The sequence below is a fragment of the Chiloscyllium plagiosum genome, unplaced genomic scaffold, assembly GCF_037043375.1.
Source record: "Chiloscyllium plagiosum isolate Xiang-an unplaced genomic scaffold, Cpla_swu_hap1 HiC_scaffold_29, whole genome shotgun sequence".
Taxonomy (NCBI): domain Eukaryota; kingdom Metazoa; phylum Chordata; class Chondrichthyes; order Orectolobiformes; family Hemiscylliidae; genus Chiloscyllium; species Chiloscyllium plagiosum.
This window is the reverse complement of record NW_028270167.1, coordinates 32,747,431-32,771,476: the sequence shown is the minus strand read 5'-3', so window position 1 is coordinate 32,771,476 and position 24,046 is coordinate 32,747,431. Positions and strand designations below refer to the sequence as shown.

The window sequence follows — 24,046 nt, the reverse complement described above, 5'->3', positions numbered from 1 at the left end:
TCTCTGAATCGCTCCGCAAGTAGGCGGCCTGTCTCCCCAATATAGAGGAGGCCACACCGGCTGCAGCGGATGCAGTAGATGATGTGGGTGGAGGTGCAGGTGAATCTGTGGCGGATATGGAAGTTTCCCTTGGGGCCTTGGAGAGAAGCAGCTTTCCGTAGAGACCACTCCCTCCGTGACTCCCTTGTCAGATCCACACCCCCCACCGACCCAACCTCCACTCCCGGCACCTTCCCTTGCAACCGCAGGAGGTGCAACACTTGCGCCCACACCTCCCCCCTCACTTCTCTCCAAGGCCCCAAGGGAAACTTCCATATCCGCCACAGATTCACCTGCACCTCCACCCACATCATCTACTGCATCCGCTGCAGCCGGTGTGGCCTCTTCTATATTGGGGAGACAGGCCGCCTACTTGCGGAGCGATTCAGAGAGCACCTCTGGGCCACCCGGACGAACCAACCCAACCAACCTGTGGCACAGCATTTCAACTCCCCCTCCCACTCCACCGAGGATATGCAGGTCATTGGACTCATCCACCGCCAAACCACAACAACCCGACGGTCGGAGGAGGAGCGTCTTATCTTCCGACTGGGAACCCTCCAACCGCAGGGGATGAACTTGGACTTCACCAGTTTCTTCATCCCCCCTCCCCCCACCTTGTCTCAGCCGGATCCCTCCAGCCCGGCACCGCCTTCCTGACCTGCAGTCTTCTTCTTGACCTCTCCGCCTCCATCCTACTCCGACCTATCACCCTCACCTTGGCCTCTTTCCACCTATCACATTTCCAACTCCCCTCCTCCAAGTCCCTCCTCCCTACCTTTTATCTTCTCCTGCTGAACACTCTCTGCTCATTCCTGAAGAAGGGCCTGTGCCCGAAACGTCGAATCTCCTGTTCCCTGGATGCTGCCTGACCTGCTGTGCTGTTCCAGCAATAAAGTTTCAACTGCTGGCAAATGGGACTAGATTAGGTTAGGATAACTGGTCAGCATGGCGAGTTGGACCGAAGGGTCTGTTTTGTGCTGTACATCTCTATGGCTATGATTCTATAACTGCAATTGTGGCCAAATGAATCCATCAGACATAAGGGTCACGTTGTAAAATCTCACAGTTGGTTCCACATTAAAGCTTGACACCCATGCAAGGAATCGAGGGTTGATTGTGTCTGTCAATGATTGGCACAAGTTACACCATTACAAAAGGAAGAGTTTAATCATTTCTCTGCAGGCTTTGCCTGGTTGTTTTCTTAGTTTTGGATGCTGTGGGGGTTGGGTTGGTAGAGGGGAAATTCAGCCAATATACTTTAATATTTACCTCATCTGTTCAACTTGATCTCATACTAATGAAAAATATTTTTCCTGTTGGTTAATATTTATAAAAAATCTTCCTTTAGAGTCGATCCAAGTATAGTGAAAATGTCTCATTGTGTCGCTTTTGGTTTCCTTCGTTTCAATGGATACAATCAAAAAAGATACCGATCATTAACTTTTACAGAGATACTACTGCTTAACACAAATGTATAAATAGTCACCAGCTTTTAGCACCACAAGAGTTCCTTTCTCATTGCTGCTGTATAAACTGAAAAGTTGGAAATGCTTTAAGATTAGATTACTTACAGTGTGGAAACAGGCCCTTCGGCCCAACAAGTCCACACCGCCCCACCGAAGCGCAACCCACCCATACCCCAACCTAACACTACGGGCAATTTAGCATGGCCAATTCACCTGACCTGCACATCTTTGGACTGTGGGAGGAAACCGGAGCACCCGGAGGAAACCCACGCAGACACGGGGAGAACGTGCAAATTCCACACAGTCAGTCGCCTGAGGCGGGAATTGAACCCGGGTCTCTAGCGCTGTGAGGCAGCAGTGCTAACCACTGTGCCACCGTGCCACCCAGCAACAATAAGTCCAGCAACAATAACAAAATGGCAGGAATTTGGGGTTTAGATCTTCTGTCTTCCAGACAGTGGGAATTCTGTTGCTGGTGTTTAGGTGAAAGAGAGAAAGACATAAAGTTGATAATCCCCGGTGGTCCTGGAAAGCTATGAATCCACTGAACCCACCTCCAAAGTTCGCATTTCAAATCATGAACTTAACATTTTAATGTCTGATATTGAAACAGCCTTTAATAATTTAAGAAAGCTATATTTACAAAGACCAGTAGAGTCCAGAGAGAGATGCAAAGACTTGTGTTACTGATATTTATAGATGCTTGTTCCAAGCCCCTAATTTAACTGCTATACAAGTGTTCTTACTACTGAGAATTTACTGCCCAAACAGTATTGTCTTTTCACCCTCTACAGAACACTTGGTTCTTGCATTTTCTTTTCCCTGAGGTGCAAGGTGACAGAGTGTTACTGCCAACTGTGCTCATTAAGAAAAATAATTTACACTTAATTTGTGTTGCAATTAAATAGCATCCGGTATGCATGAGCAGGCCTTCAAATGAACAATATGTTAGTGATTGCAGCTTTGAAGAAGCTACAAGGCCCTCATTAACATTACAGCTTCCCAGAGGTCTTGTTAGTCATTTACTGTGTCAGCCAGATTGTCCAAAAGAATTGTGGGACTGAGAGAGACCCTGTCTGTTAACTGAGGCGGCAAATCATACCGTGGTGACATTTGAGAGCGCATGGCAGAAGGCCTAGAAGGTATAATCATCAGTGAGGATTTTAATTAAAAACAGGAGCTGAGTTGTCCCACTGAGAGGGTGGGAAGTCATAGTAATGGTTTTAACAGCACAGGCCTCATCCAAGAAAGTGGTGGACTGCAAATCCTGAGTTTCATTTCTACCAAGCTGCCTTTGAAGATTTTCACCTACATCAAAAAGGAAGTTTATCACAAAACTTCCATTAATCTTAAACTATCAAAGGACTGCACAGATCTGGGTTCCTTTTATTCTGTAAAGGTGCAATAAGGTAGACATAGAAAGATATTTTCACTTCTGATGCAAGGGCAATAATATAAGCGAATCACTGATAAATTCAATCAGGAGAAACTTTTCCCCCAAAAGTATGTGGTGCTTGCCACCACAGAGTTGTTGATGTAAATAGTGTCGATTAGTTAAGGGGAGGCTTGCTGAGTGTATGAGGAGGGAAGGAACAGAAGGTTTTGCCAGTAGGGTGCAATGAAGTAAATAGAGTGGGAGGTGGATCATGTGGAGTTTAAATATCAACTGAATGAACAGCTTCTGTGCTTTAAATGCTATGTAATATTGCACCAGGGAACCATTCAAATCATTTTAAAACAATTATACATGGAGGAAAATTTCAGTGAAGCCACAGAGGTAATGAACATAGATAGTTCAAGCAGATACACAGGAATCCTTGCCGTTTTTTTATATTGTATTCTTGCATTATCATATAATGATGATTCTTCCTGAACAAGTGCATCCTTAGGAACATTTGTTCGTTGTCACATTTATTCACAAGATGTGGGCATCCCTGGCGAGGCCAGCATTTATTGCTTATCCCTAATTGCCCTGAATATGGTGGTGGTGGTCGAGGGCTGTCATACTAAACCAGTGCAGTCCTTGTCCTTTGGCGAGGGAATCTCAAATTTTAACCCAGTTATAGTGAAGGAATGCCGATTTGGTTCCAAGGTACGGCTTGGAGAGGAACCTGCAAGTGATGGCACTCCCATGTATCTGCTGCTCTCAGACTTTCAGCTGGTCGGGGTCACGGGTTTGGAAGGAGGAGCTGTTGGAGGAGCCTTGGTGAGTTACTGTCACTCATCGAGGTGAATTGGATTTTGTGGATACAGTGAATAGGGAGCTAAAACAGCAGAACACACTCTTGTTAGTGTTCAAATCAGTACAGATAAGTCTGCCCCTCTGGTTTCTCGTTATTTAACAAGTGGCCTCTATTTATCTGTCATACTACCTATCTACTCACTCCTCTGCCTTTTTCTGTCCGCTGACTTTACTTGCTTCCAGAAACACCTCACAACCGGTGAGCCACACTGATAGTCTCAAAATATAGTGATGCAGACTTATGAAAGGTATAAGTTATAACGTACATTTGAACACTTTGAAAATTTTAGGTACAATCACAGCCTATTTTGGGCCAAGTCTGAGTTTGTACTCCACTGATGTGTAGGTGACACATTCATCAGTTTGTTGGTGGATGCATGCAAATAAAGTTAATATGATGCACTAATGTAATATCCTCAAATTCCCATACTATCTTGTTTATTCCTATCATTGCACTTTCAAATATAAGCTAGGTTTTCAGATTTGTTAACTGCTGTGCTCTTAGATTTAAACAGTCCAATATTACAAATTAACGCTATTACTCAGTGTTTTAATTGATTGTTTGATTTGGTTTTAAAGTGTCTTTGTGGCGATTAATGTACTGGATTTTTTCTGCAACAATTCAAATTACCTGAGGTTGCTCCAGGAGCATTCTTCTATGTTTACCAACTTGGAACAGGAGAATGCCAGGCACTCTACACCCTCGGGCACTTTCATACTAGCATATACCAGCTGGAATTTACCTGTGTTCATCAGGAAAGCAATGCATGTGGAGACTGTTATTCACAAGAGATGCCATGTTGAACAGTTACCTGATGAAGGAGCAGCACTCCAAAAGCTGGTGCTTCCAAATAAACCTGTTGGACTATAATCTAGTGTTGATTTTTACCGATGTTGAACATGCTTCAACCAGACAAAACAATCACTCTCTATTGGAAGATATGAAAAGGGTTTTATGCTCTTTATTCCTTCCAGAGATAGCTGGGGTGCTAACATCAGTGATTACTTCCTCTCTGTGGACTTGTGGTAATTCAATCTAAAGGAACCCCTCATTTGCCTCACTTCCTGAGAGTAGGGTATCCTGCCCCATAATGAAGCAGTTGCTGTGAGGCCTGCTCCACTCTGTAAAGGCATTGTTTTAGACAAGCAGCTATGCTAAACTGCAATGGGAATAGAGTAGATGCCTACCTCTTTAAGATGCCACTATTCTTAGGGTGTCTGATAACATGAATTCCCCTTCATCTCGCTTTCCCAAACTGTGTAAGCCTCCAATGAGGTGTTCTTCACATATGGAACTTGCCTATATTGTTGTTGCCTTATTTGACAGGGTGTAGCGGCTCAGAGATTCAAGCTTCTACCTGATCAGAACCCTTGCATAGTCCGCCTCCTGCTAGCCACGTGAAAGGTGGACAAGTCTGTTCAGTCCATGGATGGGAAAGCGGGCACTTCACTAAACAAACCAACCTTGCATCTGCCTGGTACGTGAAAGGCAGGAAGGTGGTAACATTAAATGAATAAACAGGCCATGAGGCAGGAAGACCATCGCAAAATCTCACTCCCACCGATTTAACTGGAGTGGAGGCAATAGGGTCGATTAAATGGCTGTCCCATCACATTGATCATGGAGAAGGACATTAAACTCCTTAATTTTACTTATGAAACATATTTGACTATTTTGGAGATGAATCTACTTTATACCTTACAAATCACTTCGGCCCCCATGAACATATAATGGCATTGATTGCTTGAAGGAGTACTGCTGGGGACTGACTACAATGGGGAAGAAGTATGCTCCTCATTGTAGTGACTGCTGTCTAGTCCCATACTGCAGTTATTTACATGTTGTTACTAAACTCCATATCCGTTCTTGAGTATGAACACTGGACGTTAGATCACATTACAGAGCTATTTATTGTTTGTAAAGTTAAATTGGGGTCTATTGTCCAGTGTGTTGCAGGGTGATGAGAAAATGAGCTGTTTGCTGTGTATTATAGGCTGGTGGAGAGCTATTCTCCGTTTGGGAAGCTATTGCTGTTGTAAAGGATTCCCCTCACTGCCCAAACCTTAAACATGACCATCGTTTATTAGTCATGATTTGGAGATGCCGGTGTTGGACTGGGGTGTACAAAGTTAAAAATCACACAACACCAGGTTATACTCCACTATCACCTGATGAAGGAGCGACACTCTGAAAGCTAGTGTGCTTCCAATTAAACCTGTTGGACTATAACCTGGTGTTGTGTGATTTTTAACGTCGTTTATTAGGACTGAGAATCCCTCTGCTGGCTCATAGCCCTCATTGCACCCTGACGCTGAAATGAAAGCGGGTTAATTTTGGGCCAGAGAGTGATAAAAATCCCTAATAAAAGTAGCCTCTTTAAAAGTCCAGATTTAACACGCAGTTTTATTCCTAATTGCTGATTGTCATAATTTGATGTGGCCTGGAAATGCTGAATCAGAAATCTGTAGCGAGTGCATGCAATACTTAACATCATTTTCATGGAATGGTACGTGTGGAATCTTCACATGCATTTCCAATGAAGGCATGGTCTTCAGAGCAGCCCTGTGCAGGATGATCCAGGGCTCAAAGGATGAGGTTTTACATCTTCTCTGTGTCAGTGGAGGTTATGTTTGAAGTTGGGGGGGGGCACATGGTAGGGAGGTTCAGAGGTGGAGGGATCTCCTGTACCTACAATGGGCAAAAATAGCAGGCCGTCCTGCCCCTAAGTTCAGTAGCAGCTAGAGCTGCTCTCGCTGTTATCACCAACACACTCCTGATCCAAACCAAAGATGCCTGGAATTGAGCAATCTCTTTATTCGGTTCAGACCTGTAAGACAGAGTCGCACCTCAGTTACTCTGCCTTTTAAAGTGATGTCCTTAGGAACTTTCTGGAATAATTGTTGCTAGAACATTTGGACTGAATGTTTCTGGATGATTTTGGGATCCCCGTGTGGGAATCAAATGAAAGGTCCAACAAGTGTTGTGCTGGGAATAGACCCCTGGACATGATTTTTCTGCGATTGGTCATTCAATGACAGAGGACATATTGGCTGTTCAACTAAAGATTGTGGTCAGGGTGCTAAAGCCACCATGTGATTCTCTAAGTGATGAGACATCAGCAGTTCCACCGTCCAAGGAGTGTCTTGTTTTTGAAATAGTTCAGTCAGGTCTTTTGCATCCACCTTAGAGAACAGTTGAAGAATGTTGGGGGAGTCTTTGGAGGATTTTCCTTTTCATGTTCAGGTGGCCTTTAAGGATGTGACCCTGAATCACCAACACAGTCAGGAGCAACTCGGCTTAGTAACAGAAGGACAGGTGCTCTGAAACGGCACCAGTCTCTCAATACAACCTCAGAGTGTCATCCTAGATTTCAAACCCAAATTCTACAGGGATGTCTGGCACACAAGTGTCTCATCCTGTAGTAAGTCTGAGGACAGCTGTCACCCAAACACTATCCACAGAGACCTGATTATAACGAGGAAAGCATCCAGGATACAGGGCAAGAGTGGGGACTGACAGTTTATTTAGTTCAGAGTGAGGCCTGGGCTGTTTTAGGCTCTTCGACCTTATTTGCATGACTGGACATTGGCTTCGAACTGACATTGCCTGCAATTGCATTACTGGTGGAGAGCACAGGTTTGAGATGGAGAGTGACCCTTGGAAAGGGGTAACTTGAGGTGAGGCAGGATGGGAGATGGGCAAAGGGAGAGTAGAGAGCCTGTGGTGGAATGGGGTGGGGATGGGTTGGTTAACATCATGTCTCTGAGGTATGTTGTGCTGCTCAAGGACCGATAAATAAAATCTGTCTTTTCATGTTATGGCAGTGACAGAACAAACCATTCTAATGATTTGTATGGTTCTGTAGCCTGTAAATGGAAGGGCTATGGTATCTCGGTGTCAATGTTAGTGCAGGGCCATCTTCAATAGCCTTTCCCTCAGAAGAGTTTCACTAGGTATGCCTCGGGATTAAGCATGCGTATGCTCATGATCTTATTTCATTTCAGCCTTGCGGGATGACTTTAGACTGCAGCCAAGTGATGTAGTGGTGGCCTTGGGTGAACAGGCAGAAATACAGTGCTTGCCACCTCGAGGCTACCCAGAGCCCACAGTAACATGGAAGAAGAATGGGGCACCTCTGAATGTAAAAGACGACCGTTACAGAGTGAGTCCATCACTTGTTTCATACCTGGCCTGGCCAGTCTGTTGCCTGCTGTGAATGGAAAGGCATTGTGATGTGTAAGGTTCAGAAACTTAACCACTGAGGAAACCAATTGGGGAGTTTGTTTCATTTAATATGGAATGCACCACACTCTGTATAAGTGGCATCCTCACTTATCTAGACCAGGATAATCTGCAGAGTACAGACCAGACTTAGCCAGCCTATGCTTGCAATTTACAGAACAAAATGTCTCCTGTTCAACGTGATTCCATGACTGGGCAGCACTTGCTGCACAATCTTGTATGTGCTCATAGCTACACCAATAATTAACCGAGGATATCCATCCATTCGAGTTTTGAATACAGATCATTAATGAATGCTAGGCATGACATATGTAAATACTGAGAGACAAAAGGAATATCTTTAGTCTGGAGTCTCATTTACATGACCTGGGAGCTTGGGAGCCTATTGTTCCTTGGGATTTCCTGCGTGGATAAAGTTGAGGATCAGCCATGTTCATAATGAAAAGATCAGCAGCCTCAAATGGGCTGAATGATCTACTGCTTTTTTGTGTCTTTCTTGGGTCCTTGTAAAAACACCCACTCTTCTCCACACTGGGTAAAACTTTGACATTTGACTTATTTTTAAAAATGTGTTGATGCTGTGGGAAATATTTATCACATTGAACATAGGGCATGGATAGACAACTGGTCTAATCAAGAAATATGAGATCGTGACTCAAATCCTGGGAATCCCAGGAAATGCAACTTAACCTGCTGGACAAGTTGACTGATCCACTAATTTGTGACTGTAATACAGTAACTCTCAGTTTTCTTTCAATGAATCTTGTGCTCTACCTGTTTAGCAAGGGAATGTCATGAGGAAAGCTTTTGTCCACTTGGACTTTGTCTCAGCTCCAGGTTTTGGCCTTTACTGCAGATCACTGTTGGCAAGCTCATCATTTCCCAGACTCACTGGAGTGACTCGGGAGTGTACATCTGCATAGCGATGAATAAAGTGGGACGGCGGGAGAGCAGGGCTGCACGTATGTCCATATTAGGTACGAGCAAATTTACAATTAATACACGTGTGCAAAATATTGAGAATGTAATTGGCAGTGACAAGGATCTGTGTTTTTAGAAGGATATATGATGACAAGCATACAAGATTACTCCATTGAACATGAGACGAATGGCTAGTTATTCTGTTTTTGGCAATATTGCCCTGGTAATATTCAGGAGAACTTCCTGCTCAACTTTCAGTAATGTAATGTGATCCATATGAACAATTCGACATTGCCTCAATCTAATGTTGTACCTTTACCAATCAGCACTGCCTCATAACTGCCTTTTGTGTGCTACACTCTCAGCCAGTGGGCCAAACTCTTTTTAAATGTATATGAATAAAATTCCAAGGCAGCTTCTAACTCATCCAATGCCTGGATCTATCACAGACTTGCTGTAGCTCAGATTGTGAAGTAAAATTTGAATTATCTCCTAGTTTTCAGTCTGAGTTTGAGAAGTGGGTGAAGGTGCAAAGTCCGGCAGCAGGTTACGACTCACTTCCTTTTGCTGGCAATCCCGTAACTCTGTTTCTACTACACTCCAGAAAAGCCGACCTTTGTCCTGAGGCCGAGTGATGTGACAGTAACAGCTGGGGATACCGTGACATTTCCCTGTGAGGTCCGTGGTGATCCAATGCCACGTGTACACTGGCTGAAGGAAAATGGTGACCTTCCCACAGGGAGGTGAGTAAAGACTGGTTTTAAGGGGCAATGCGCCCAGGTCACCAACAAGCCATGGCTCCTATTGCAGGAACAACACCTTATCTTCTGCCTGGGCAGCCTACAGCCCAGAGGACTCAACATTGAGTTCTCCAATTTCAAATAACCTTCCTCCTCATTCCCCAACTCGCTTCTCTTCCCCCTCCCTGCCACTCCTCCCTGCCACCAATCGGACTCATTCCTCCCATTGACCAACCAGGTCGTACCCTCCATCTGTCTTCACCTATCCCCACTTCACCACCCTGATCCCATTTCCCCCTTTATCTGCAACTCCCCCTACATCCACCCCCAGTCCTGAAGAAGGGTTACACTCGAAATGTCGACTTCTCCACCTCCTGATGCTGCCTAGCTGTGTTCTTCCAGCCTCCTGCCAGGTCGCCAGCTGGAACATACTCCCTGAACTAAAGCACTTGTTTGATCGTTACTCCAGAACAATTTGGAAATGAAACAAAAGAAGCAAGTTGTATTTGAATCATCCATATCCTCAGCACTCTCAAATACTTTATTGCCAATAGAGTATGTTTGAAGTTTAGTCACAGTGGTAATATAGGAAACAAAGCAGGCAGAATTTCCAAGGGATAAAAATTACTCAGGATGTCAGGGAGAACCCTGTAAGAGTCACAGAGCCATATAGCATGGAAACAGACCCTTTGGTCCAACCAGTCCATGCCAAATACAATCCCAAACTTAACTAATCCCACCTACCAGCTCCTAACTCTCTTCTTTCAAACAATTTTTGGAATATATTATGATGAGACCAAGGTTATAAAAGTTTACAGCAAAGAAACAGGCCCTTCAGCCCAACCTGTCCATGCTGCCCAGTTTGATGGTTTGCTGTCTTATCTGACAGTGCACTCATCCTCAATAGCCAAGCTAAAATTAAAACTGTTGCTCTTAATTTTGGACTTGCTAATATATTCATCCATCCTTCATTTAGCTTCTAACATCTGTCTGATTTCAGTGAGGTGCTTTAAAGTCCCTTGGTCCCATTCACATCTGACCCGAGAGTGAGTTGGTTCTTGAAGCTGAGTATGGAAGGCAATTAATATTCCTCTTTGCGCTCTAACTATAGTTTTCATTCAACAGGTACGAGGTGAACTCTGACAACACAATAACGATACACTACACTACTCTCAATGATGCAGGCCACTACACCTGCCTAGCAGAAAATCTGGTGGGTGCAGCCTCTGTGTCCATCTCCCTCTTTGTGCAAGGTGGGTTTTACATTTGAAATGCTTGACTTATAAGGAGGTTTGGTAAAAGCCTGAGAGGGAAGTAATCTGAAACCACATCTGGCCAAAGATGCTGGTAGAAAAGTGACATGAAGCTTTAAAGTTTAACATCCTAAAAATGAACTGAATAATGAGATAAGAGTGATTGTCACATATATTGCTCATAAAAGAGTAGGGAGTAGGGAGAGGGTTGAAAGATCCTCAGCTGCCATGTTAGTTTTGTAGAGCTATTCTTTTGGTAGAACATAGAACATAGAACATTACAGCGCAGTACAGGCCCTTCGGCCCTCGATGTTGCACCGCCCGAACATACTAATCTGAAGCCCATCCCACCTACACTATTCCATGTACATCCATATGCCTATCAAAAAATGCATAAACGACAATTATTCAGATCTTTACAATACTGAAGCCATGAGATTCAGTCCATGCGGATAGGCCTATTGATTTAAATAGTTTAGGGAAGACCAAGGGAAGGTATAAGTTATGTCAGCAGAGTACTAGATATAGGATTTCATGTTTCACAAAATGTAATTAGGCAACGGAATGAGTTGCTGGTTCATACTGTGAATTCAGAATCTCCATAAATCTTAAAAAGAGAGCTGGATAGGTTTCTAACTGTGCTTGGCATAACAACACACAGAGGTTTGCTACAGTATTCCTTTAATTCACTCTTGAAATGAGGACACTGACCAGGCCAGCATTAATTGTCTATCACAAATTGCCTAGAGGGTAGTTAAGAGGCAACCACATTGCTGTGGGTCTGGAGTTAAACGTAGGCCAGACCAAGGTAAGGATGGCAGTTTCCTTCCCGAAAGTGAGTGAACCAGATGTCAATTCTGATAATTGGCAATGGATTCATGGTCATCATTAGACTCTTGATTCCAGATTTTTAAAAATTCGATTCAATTCCACCATCTGCCATTGCGGTATTCGAATCTGGGTCCTCAGGACATTATGTGGGCTTCTGGATTAACAGCCCAGCAACTATACCACTAGGGCATCACCTCCCCCAATTGGGAGATGTTAATTACAGTAACTGTGGTCTTCTTGAACTTGTGTGCTTGCTTTCAGGGATTGAAGAGGATTTTTTTGAATTCTCCTTCCCTTGAATTAATTTTTCCTTTATCTTTTGTCCCTCAGAAAGACCCATGGTTGGTTTTTTTTTGAGGAGTCATGGTGCACAGAGTAGACATGAAATGGATTTGATGGATCAATTAGTCCTTTCTTACTCTCTATCTGTCTGTTTAAAATGGACCATTCCTTGTTCAATAACGGAACATTAAATCAAAACAGTCAATATTGAAAATACCCATCAACATTAGAAAGGAAAGATGTATTACTCCGCCTGCAGTAGATCCCACATTGCCCCGACTGGTTCATGATTTGGATTTTTATTATCTTTTAGATGCTGTTGATTCTGGCCAGAGAGACAAGGAGAAAGACACTCATCGGGAGTTGTTGGATGTTAGGATTTACCTTGACAACGTTACTGTTCTTCCATCATCTGCACATGTCTATCTCCACTGGAAGGTAGGGATCTGGTTTCTAAGCCTATCTTTCAAGAAGTTACTCTTTTACTCTGCCCTTGTTTGCCCCTCGGCTGATTCCACACCTAATGCACTTTAAGTCTGTAGTGAAGAGATAAAGATATGGTAGACAAATTTGGTAATGACATCAGGATAAATAGAAAGTAATTTGTGAAAAGAGCACAAGGAGACAACAAAAAGATACAGTTGGGTTAAGAGAATGGACAAAAATGCGGCAAATGGAGTATACGTGGGAATTGTCCACTTAAGAATAAAAAAGAAGCATAATATCTAAACAGTGAGAAAAGCTCTGAGATGCAGAGGGATCTGGGTATTCAAGTGCGAAAAGGTTATTATGCAGGTACAGCAAGTAATTAGGAAAACTAATAGAACATTGTCATTTATCATGAGGGGAATTTAATATAAATGTACGTAAGTTTTACTTTGGTTGACAACTATTATAGTCATCCTTGGATGGGAGGGTCGAAGGTCTCATGGTATTATGATGAGACTATTAATTCAAAGACCCAGGTAATGTGCCATGAATCCAGACATGGTAGATGGTGGAATTTGAATTCAATTGAAATAAATCATTTGGAGTTAGGAGTCTAATGTTGACCATAAAACCATGTCAATTAGGAAAAAAAATCACTAAAAACTTTCAGGGAAGGAACTGATATCCTTACCCGGTCTGGCCTGTAGTGTACGTGACTCCAGACCCACGCAATGTATTTGATTCTTAACCACTCTCTGAAATGGCCTAGCAAGCCACTCAGTGTGACAATCACAGGAAAGCCTGGATTACATGACATTGACCAAGGTTATAATCAGATCAGCCATAGTCTTATTGATTGGTGGAGCAGGCACAAGGGGCTGATTGGCCTACTTCTGCTCCTAATTTTCATGTCCATAATGCACTCCCTGAGAGTGTGGTGCAGAATGGTTTGATGTTACAGTATTCAGTTGAGAATTAGATAGTTATGTGGAAAGGAAGAATGTGCAGTGTTCTGTGGAGAAGGCAGGACAATGGCTGTAGCTCAATTGCTCATTCTGAGAGTTAGTGCAGACATGATGGGCCGAATGGTCTCCTTTTGTGCTGTAACAATTCTATAATTCTGTATTTCCTGAAGAGTTTCCTTTATTATTTGGATATCACTGAAAATTTGGAGTTCCCCAAAGTTGAAGGTTATATCAGTAATCAATCAATTCCCTCAGGAAATTAGGTAAATGAGAATGACTCAATGACATTAAAAGTTATATTGACATAGCACGTGTTTGAGGAAACCTATGAAAGGGAGACTCTTCACTGCTCATTGTAAGGCAAATCATGAAGACATTAACTCCATCAGGATCTTAACCTTATATTTAGTTTATGGAGTAGTTAAGTTATATATACCTCAAGGGAGCTTTAATCTACATCAAACCTAATATCAAACATATTCATTATTCATTATAATGCTGGCATGGAGCCTCACATTATACTCAGGATTGCATGTTTGGCTACCTTGGCCAAAATAAACTGGGAACAGCTACTGCTGGGAAAATTGACAGCAGACAGGTGGGAAGTGTTCTAACAGGAATTGGGCAGACTACGGATTCAAAACGTTCCCTTTAGGGTGAAATGTAGGAGCAACAACCCCAGAGAATACTGGATGTCAAGGAAAATTCAGAGCTGGATGAAATGAGCAAGTGAAGGGTTCAACAGATACAAAGGGTGCAAATCAATGGAGGCCCTAGTGGAGTATAGGAGTGCAGGGAGTGCGATTAGGAGAGAAAAACAGGAGCATGTAAAATCACTGATGAGCAAAATTAAGGAGAGTCCAAGATATTCTACAAGTATATTGAGGTGAAGAGAATAACTAGGGAGAGGGTAGGTCCCATTAGGGAAATCTGTATGTGGAGCAGGAGGACATTGGTAAAGTTGGAGAGAAACATAGAATCCCCTACACTGTGGAAACAGGCCTTTCAAGTCCACACCACTTCTCCAAATAGCATCCTCCCAATCCACCTACCCCGCACAACTTTGGACTGTGGGAGGAAGCTGGAGCACCTGCATACTTGGCAAGAACATGCAAACTCCACACCGTCGCCTGAGGGTGGGATTGAACCCAGATCCCTAGCACTATGAGGCAGCAATGTTAACCACTGAGCCACCGTGCCACCCAAGCATTAAATAAGTACTTCACATCTGTCTTCACTCGGGAGAAGGAGAATTTGGGGATATGCACTGAGGTCCTCGAGTATATCGACCTCGGGAGTGGGGAGATATTGGAGGTTTTGGTGGACTTAAAAGTGGACAAACCCCCAGGTGCGGGTGAGTTATATCCAAGATTGCTGTGGGAGATGAGGGAAGAAATCACTGGCTTAAATATTTAATTCCCCTCTGGCCACAAGGAAGGCGCCAGAAGACTGGAGGACAGTTAATGTGCTTCCACTATTCATGAAGAGATAAATGAGGGAATTGCAGACCAGTGAGCCTCACATCAGTGGTAGGGAAACAGTTGGAAAAAACTCTGAAGGAGAAAATCAATCTCCATTTCAAGAGGCAAGAGGCAGGGATAGTCAGCATGGCTTTGTCGGAGGGAGGTCATACCTAACAAATCTGGTTGAATGTTTTGAGGAGGTGACCATGTGTGCAAATGAGAGTGGGGTAGGGGATTTAGTTTAAATGGATTTCAGCAAGGCCTTAGATAATGTCCCACATGGGACACTGATAAGGAAAGTAAAAGTACCTGGGATCCAGGGTAACTTGACAAGTTGGATCCAGGGTAACTTGACAATTTAGATCCAAAATTGGCTTAGTGGCAGGAGACAGAGGGCAGTGGTAGAAGACTGTTTGGGAGACTGAGATGTATTATGCAGTGTTGTAGCTCAGGGATCAGTGCTGTTTATGTGAACTGTCGATGCTGTAGTAAGCATCTTGAGGGGAAGCTTGCAGATGATACAAAGATTGACCAGGCGATTGTCAGTGAGGAGGAAGGTCTAATGTTATAAAAAGATAAAAAAAACAGAAGATATAAATGGATTGGTCAGGTGGGTAGATCAGTGGCAGACGGAATTTAACCCTGATAAATGTGAGGTAATGCACTTTGGAGGAAGTAACAAGACAAGGGAATTCTCAATGAATGATAAAACACTAGGAAGCTCAGCAGAACAGAGAGATCTTTGGGGTGCTTGGCCACAAATACAAGCAGATGGCTGGACAGGATAATAGCATAGTCAGGAAACCACATGGGACCATTGTTTTTATCAGTCTAGTCACAGGTTATGCTGGAGCTGTACAGAAATCTGGTTAGGCCACACCTTTAGTACTGTGCAGTTCTGGTCACTGCACTATAGAAAGGGTGTGATTGCACTGGAGTTTCACTAGATATTGACTGGGATGGAGCATTTTAGCTGTGAAGAGAGCCTGAATAGGCTCAGTTTGTTTTGCTTGGAGCAGAGAAGGTTGAGGGGACACCTGATTGAGGAGTATAAGATCATGGATAGGGTGGAGAGAAAACTGCAAGGTCACTATCAGATAGTGACCAGGACAGGGAGGTTGTAGGTTATTTATGAGAATTGTATCCCTCATAATACTGCTCTTCGTAAGATCAATTAGTCTTGCTAATGGGAGAAATTGAGGACCGCAGATGCTGGAGAGTCAGAGTTGAAAGGTGTGGTGGTGAAAAAGCTCAGCAGGTCAGGCAGAATCCAAGGAGAAGGAGATTTGATGTTTCGGGCATATGTCCATCATCAGGAATTGCTAAACCCAGTCATTCCACATGAATTTTCTCTTTGTTGCTATGTACTTAAGCTACTTGGTCAAAAAGGGAGTTCACCAATCTGCACAAAACTCATTCAGTTTTCTCTCCTTTGGCAGGTTATTTCCCCATCCCAATACATCGAAGGATTTATGGTTTCCTTTCGTTCTCTGCTACCTCTGAGTGTGGAATGGATGGAGCAGCAGGTTGCCCAGCCCCTTGAGAGGAGCATGGTCCTGACTTCCCTAAAGAGGGGCTACATGTACGAGTTCAAGATTCAGGCATACAGTGGCAGATTCCGCAGTCCAGACAGCAATACAAAGCATGGAAAGGTTCCCGAGGAAGGTGAGACATGAAGACTCAAGATTGCCCCCTACAATGGGTAATAACTGTTGGGAGGGATATCATGTCTAGAACATAGATACTTGAAGTACAGGCTATAGGGGTTTGAGGCTTACCGTCAGTGCTCTTCTGCTGTTATAATGTGGCTCAATTGATAACACTCTTGATTCTGAGTCAGAACATAGTGTTAAAATCCCATTCCAGATACTTGTACAAAGAGTCTCGGCAGGTGCTTCAATGCAGCACAGAAGAAATTGTATAGTGTTAGACATGCCTTTCTCAGATATGAAGTTAGCCCAGTGGTAGAATCCTCTATTCTTTGTGGCTAAGTGCTGGGTGGGCCTGTAAGATGGTGACTGTCAAGATAACCCGCCCAATCAGACACCGATCGCCTCATTGCAAGCTGACAGATGAGTGACAGCACGTTTCACAGCCTATCACAGATCTCAACAGTGTTCTCTTGGTTCACCTCTGATTGCCTGGTGGCTTCTGGGTCGAGGCCTACTTTTCGGGGATCCAATGGCGTCAAGATCATTAATGTTCTTAGTGAGTTTTGAGAAGATTTGTAGCTCAAGTTGAGGTTCTGGATGTAGGTTTGCTCGCTGAGCTGCAAGGTTCATGTTCAGATGTTTCATCACCATACAAGGTAACATCTTCAGTGGGCCTCCGGGCAAAGCATTGCTGATGATTCCTGCTTTCTATTCATATGTTTGGGTTTCTTTGGGTTGGTGATGTCATTTCCTGTTGTGATGTCATTTCCTATGGTGATGTCATCTCCAGTTCTTTTTCTTAGGGGGTGGTAAATTGGGTCCAAGTCAATGTGTTTGTTGATTGAGTTCCGATTAGAATGCCATGCTTCTAGGAATTCTCGTGTGTGTCTCTGCTTGGCTTGTCCTAGGATGGATGTGTTGTCCCAGTCGAAGTGGTGTCCTTCCTCATTTGTATGTAAGGATATTAGTGAGAGAGGGTCATGTCGTTTTGTGGTTAGTTGGTGTTCATGTATCCTGATAGGTACTTTTCTACCTGTTTGTCCAATGTAGTGTTTTTTACAGTCCTTACACGGTATTTTGTAAATGACATTTGTTTTGCTTGTTGTCTGTATAGGGTCTTTCAAGTTCATTAGCTGCTGTTTTAGTGTGTTGGTTGGTTTGTGGGCTACCATGTTCTTGTTGTGAGGTTGGGTTTGTGGGTCAAGGGCATGGGTAGGAGGGGAGGAGGAGACTTTGGCAATGACAGCAGTATGGCTTCCAGATGTCATCTCCTGTCCCCCCATTCATGTCTATACTTTGATGAGGGCAAATGGAGCTCTCCTACCCCACCAAACAACTCCAGTGGGTCACTCAGGTTTTGCATACAGGAAGCTAGCTAGCTTTCTTGCTTGTTGGGGAGGCAGAGGATTAGGGAGGTGGTGAGCTGAGGCTCTAAAATGTCCACTACGTAGCCAGCTAAAGGTCTTATTTGGCGGTGGGTTGAGAAAACTCTCCCAGGGATCTTCTTGCCCAAAACATAATTGTGCCACAGCAAAATGGGGATGGCTATCTCCCCGGGCTAACTCACCCAATTATTTCCCCTTGACACCATCTACAGGAAGGAGAAAACTCCATCCTAGTATCCCCATTGTCAACCTTTGCTTGACTTATTTGTCATGATCACCTCCCCAAAGTGTTTTACAGCCGAGCGAAGCACTCTTTGAAACCATAATCTGTAATTCACTCAACTAATTCACATTCAGCCATTTCTGACAGGTGGCAGTGGAATAACAACCAATTCTGTTTTTCATGTTGGTTACGAACTAAGTATTGGCCAGGATGCTGAGGTAAATCTTCTTCAAAATAACACTATGGGAATGTGTATGTCTACCCAAGTAAGCAAATGGAGCTTTGGTTTAATTCTACAACTGAAAGATAGGTGTAATGCTTCCTCAGTACTGCATTCGATTAGCTGAGATTTTTCTGTTCATGCCCTGTAGTGAGACTTCAAACCGGAACCTTATAATGGAGAGGAACCCATGCCACCTATAGAGTTACCTCCAACACTCTTTGAATAGCTTTTGGCATTTTGAAAAGTAGAAAGTGGTATTTCTCCTTCAACCGACATCACCAAAATAGTTTATCTGATCGTCATCACATTGCACTTACATTTTCATCTTGCAAGTTGATGCAAGCTCTTTCTTCCTATGTGTCTGCCTTTCTCTTCATGTTATAGGATGTGACGAGAGTTGTCACTCAGTGTTGTTCATTTTAAATACCTTGCATATGGTAAAGGTTCCTTTGGAGAGTGGTGCTGTCCCAATATCAATAGAATAAGTGAACATCAAAGGTATAGGAGGTATAACAACCTGGGAATACTGCTGCAAATAACTCACTTCCTGATTCCCCACAGCCTATCCACTTGTCTATTCGGCACAAGTCAGGAGTATGATGGAATATTCTCCACTTTCCTGAGTGAGTACAGCCTTCAACAACACTCAAGAAGCTCAACGCTATTCAGAACAAAGCAATCAGATAGATTGGTAATCCATCTTCCATTCACTTCCTCCACCACTGACACACAGTGGCTGCAGCATATAGCACCTACAAGAATCCTTCAATTCTCTTTCCCCAGCACCTTCCATGCGCACGCCCTGTTCCACCTAGATAGAGGTGAAGGTAGCAGTTTGGCTTCACCACTGCCCATTTAAACCACACAACATCCTGACAGTCATTGGGACAAAATCCTGGAACTTCCTTCCTAACAGCTCTGTTTAGGTATTTACACCACTTTGACTGCAGTAATTCAAGAAGGCAGCTCATCGCCACTTCTCCAGGGATGGAGAACAAACATGGGTCTAGCCAGCGATATCAGAATCTCATAAAAGAATTTTTAAAAAGCAGAAATATAATTTTGAGATGATTTGTTCTCTATTTCCAATGGACTCGTTATTAGCTTGCTTATGGTGATAGATACAGGAGCTCAGCATTTGTGAATTCTAGGTACAGACCCACATTGAATGTTAATATTTTGAAGCCTTCCTAAGAGTAATCCTCATGCATTACATTTTCATAAGTGATTAATTCCCAAAAATCTATCTTTTGCTTGTCGGTTTGGACATTTCTTGCCCATATTCAAGGTGCTGGAAAAGGACAGCAAGTTGGGCAGCATCTGAGGAGCAGGAAAATTGACGTTTCAGGCATAAGCCCTTCATCTGGAATGAGGCTCATTTCTTGCCCATATGTGAGCGTTTGGTATTTGCTGTTAACACGGTGTCTCCTGTGCTTGATGTTTAGTGCCGGATGCTGCTCCCCACAGTGTGATTGTAGCAACGACGGAAAGTAGGAATGGCAGCATTGTGATCAGCTGGGAACCCCCTCCTCCTGAGTCACACAACGGCATCATTAAAGGTTACAAGGTACGATTACAAACTGATGAGGAATGCAATGTGCACCGTGTATACGGGACAATTCAGGGGGACCTGAAGATATCTAATCAGTTCCACCTTAAGGAACTTAAATTCAATTAAGAAATCTGGAATTTGAGAAAATGTTAACATCGTCGTGAGTGTGAAGTAATGAATTAACAGCATGTGTCTAAGAGATTAGAACTGAACCATGATGGAAGATGATGACTGAGAAAGAGCTGTTATAGAGATCACACTGGGGAGAAACTCTGAGCTAGGTAAATACAAAATGTGTAAACAGTTAGTCTGTAAATAAAAGGCTATTGTTAAAATATACACAGACTACTGCCAAGACATTTAAGAGACAACGGGACTCCTATAAACCCAACCAGAAGACAAAACTTTGAGACTGCCAGTATTAATTGGTTAAAGGAATATTAATAGTATTAAAGGAAAAGCTGTCTTTAAAGTGATTATAAACAGAGGTTTGTTTTTTCAATAATGTATTGCTCACTTGAGGTGATTTAAAACCTTTAAATAGGTTTCATGAATGTGCTTTCTTCCAAGCGTGTAAGTGCTGTCTCACTGTTACAGTCTTAATTTCTATACATCTCTATATGGATACTGGCTGAGTGTCTATAGAGGTATCATGGAGTAACTGACTGATATCAAGTGGCATGGGCGTATGAGGTAGAATGAGAAGTGGGTGGGGATAAGGAGTGAAGTTTGGAGAGCCTTTTGTAACACTGATGTCTCAGAGAACTGATATGGCCATCAAGAATGAGGAGATATGTCTTCACCCAGAGAGTCGGGAGCCTGTGGAATCTTTTGCTACAGAAAATGGTTGAGGCTAAAACATTGAATACTTTCAAGAAATCGATAAGGGATATGGGAACAAAAGGTAGAGGAGAAGGCAGGAACAGGGGACTGAGTTGGATGATCAGCCATGATCATATTGAATGGAGGACCAGGCTCAATGTGCCAAATGGCCTTTGCCTGCTTTTAGTTTCTATGTTTCTGTATTTAAAACAGGCTGATTTGACACTCACTATCCTTTTGACTGCTCCAACATGTCTCCAGAGTCAGCAGACCTGACTTGATCAAGCCCTTATCAACACCCTATCCCACCTCAGAACAAACATTACACGTAACAAGGCCATTATATTGAGGATGGGAGGTGGGGGGAGGGAGGCAGTGACAACAGGTTGAAGACTTCTAAATCCAACCTCTCTGGTAGTTCACAATGATGATGTCAATGGCACCGACTTCCTGATTCAGTGGATTGGCAGGAGTTCCATTGTATCTCTCAGCACCTATTGAGTCAATGTCTTCAAGACTTGGGGAGAGCGAAGGAAGATCTTGCAGGAGACAGACAGCTAGATTGGTAATCCATCTTCCATTCACTTCCTCCACCACTGACACACAGTGGCTGCAGCATATAGCACCTACAAGAATCCTTCAATTCTCTTTCCCCAGCACCTTCCATGCGCAGACCCTGTTCCACCTAGATAGAGATGAAGGTAGCAGTTTGTCTACACCACTGCCCATTTAAACCACACAACATCCTGACAATTCCTCCGCCTCCACCACATCTGTTCCCAGGATGACCAATTCCACCATAGAAAATCCCAGATGGCCTCCTTATTCAAAGACTGAAACTTCACCTCCCACATGGTCCACATTGCCCTCCAGTGCATCTCCTCCATTTCCCGCACCTCTTCCCTTGAACCTCACCCCTCCCAAAGCAACAAGGACAGACCGCACCCCCCTGCCCTCCTGGTTCTCACCTTCTACCCCACCAACCTCCGTATACATCGTATCATCCTCTGCCACGTACAAACAGACCCCACCACTAGGGATTTATTTCCCTCCCCAGCGTTCTGGAGAGACCATTCCATCATGCGACTCCCTTGTCAGATCCACGCCCCCCCCCACCAGCCCACACCCGACTCCCGGCACATTCCCCTGCCACTGCAGGAACTGCAAAACCTGCGCCCACACCTCCCCCCTCACCTCCGTCTAAGGCCCCAAAGTATCCTTCCACATCCAACAGAAATTTACCTGTATCTCCACTAATGTCAACTACTATATTCGTTGCACCCGATGTGGTCTCCTCGACATCAGGGAAACAGGATGCCAACTTGCAGATCACTTCAGAGAAAATCTCTGGGACACCCACACTAACCAACCTCACCATCCTGTGGCTGAACACTTCAACTCCCCCTCCCACTCCACCAAGGACGTGCAGGTCGTGGGCTTCCACCATCGCCAAACCCTAACTACCCAACGCCTGGAGGAAGAACGCCTCATATTCCACCTTGGGACCTTGCAACCCTTTTGCACCTACTCATTGGCTCCATGATCACCTATCTAGCTTCCCAGCTTACTATCAACAATCCTTTTGTCTACCAAATCTCTTATTTCTCTCGTTTTTGGTCTGCTCTCCACCTCTCTGCTCACTCCTTTCCCCTCTGCCCACAGCCCCATCATCAGTTTAAATACTACCTTTTCTCAGCTGCTTCTAGTTCTGAAAAAAGGTCGCAGGATTTGAAATGTTAACTCTGTTTTCTCTCTCCATAGGTGCTGCCAGACCGACTGAGTTTCTCCAGTAATTTTTGTTTTTGTTTGTTTTAGATCGCTAGCATCCTTTATTTTATTTCAGCTTAAAAGCTTGTTGAGAAATGGTACAAAGATGAAAGGGTATGACAATGACGATGGCAGACTGGGCCCCACAGAGGAATACCATGTGTGTCACAATAACATACAGAAACCACCATACTTCCCTGGAAAGTGACTTACCTCACCCTGTGTGATTATGAGAGACTCCCACCAAGTTCTAAGTGCTGAATTAGCTTTGAACTTGAGTGCTGAACAATGTTGGTCATTTGTCACCTCGTTTAAACCCTGCTGAATATCTGTGGTGATGCCATCAGGACCTTGTGAACACAATGCTTGTTGCCTTGTTGAATGTTGGTGAGTGTCCCTGGAAGGCCACACTGCAAGGAATACAAGTGAGAGAAACAAAATAAAATGGGTGAAAAATATAAATAAGAGCCTAACCCATGTTGCAGAATGTCCCTGGAGCTCAAAAAGCATCATGGAGATGATGCAATAATATGATTAATGAGAAATTAATGATATTAAGCTTGAGGTACCTTTTCCACCAGTCTGAGCTCCCGTGAAGCAAAGAACGACACCATGAATCTTGATTTCAGCACAATGAGCAAAATGACTAATATTGAACAGACCTGCCTTCCATAGCAAGTGTCTGCCAATACCTTATTGTTTCCACATCAAGCAAATGCTGGTACTAGACCCTTATACTTATGAGAAGTAGATACTTCAGGGTCTAAATTTTTGTTGAATATTTCCAGAACTCTTTGGGAATGCAACTTGATGCAGCACCTTTATTAATCAAGTGAAGAGATGTGCATTGGTTGTCAAGTAAACAAAATGCCAGAACTGCACTGCGGCATAATTTTCATTTACAAGAAATTGTCTGGAAATCTGGTGGATACTCATCAGGAAGTCTGCCTGATTGTCCTTTCTTCTTGGGGGACTGAGTCAATTTGTAGTGTCACTACCATTGCCCAGCTAACCCAGCACAGTCCAGGGACCTTCCCTCCTGATTCCAGCGATCCCTGGATAAACGGACACAAAGTCACGGCAGTAGTATCAGAGCGTGATTGGCCAAATTCTTAAATTGTCATGGAACTAATGATAATTTTTGTGTGTTTTCTATCTCTCAGAGTCATGCAGAGATGGCATGAGATTCTCTGTGTGTAAAACAGATTTTATTTATAGTACTTTTGATACTTCTAACTCTGACTTCCAGCTCTTCCTACAATAGTTCACCACTTTGTGAAAGAACACTATAGCTTAACCAATCAAGCACAGTAAACATCAATAGTAAGCAGACTTGCATAATCAAACACAGAAAAATTAAACACTATGCTTGTGTTGTGCACTTCCTAGTGTTTCATTTCATCTTCTTCCACATATTAGATTAGATTCCCCTACAGTGTGGAAACAGACCCTTCGGCCAACCAGTCCACACCGACCTTCCAAAGAGTAACCCACCTAGACTCATTTCCCTCTGCCTAATGCACCTAACACTATCGGCAATTTAGC

At 43.5% G+C, this 24,046-nt stretch overlaps 1 protein-coding gene across 3 annotated transcripts in view; it reads left to right on the top strand.

Moving 5' to 3' along the window:
* robo4 (roundabout, axon guidance receptor, homolog 4 (Drosophila)) overlaps positions 1 to 24,046 on the top strand; it is a 138,475-nt gene that overhangs the window by 54,195 nt on the left and 60,234 nt on the right. For all 3 annotated transcript variants that reach the window (XM_043676848.2, XM_043676846.2, XM_043676849.2), the window contains exons 3-9: positions 7,756 to 7,913; positions 8,850 to 8,970; positions 9,519 to 9,657; positions 10,780 to 10,907; positions 12,334 to 12,458; positions 16,317 to 16,542; positions 19,806 to 19,927. In XM_043676848.2, coding sequence (XP_043532783.2) covers positions 7,756 to 7,913; positions 8,850 to 8,970; positions 9,519 to 9,657; positions 10,780 to 10,907; positions 12,334 to 12,458; positions 16,317 to 16,542; positions 19,806 to 19,927 — 1,019 coding nt within the window. The remainder of the gene's footprint in view (positions 1 to 7,755; positions 7,914 to 8,849; positions 8,971 to 9,518; positions 9,658 to 10,779; positions 10,908 to 12,333; positions 12,459 to 16,316; positions 16,543 to 19,805; positions 19,928 to 24,046) is intronic.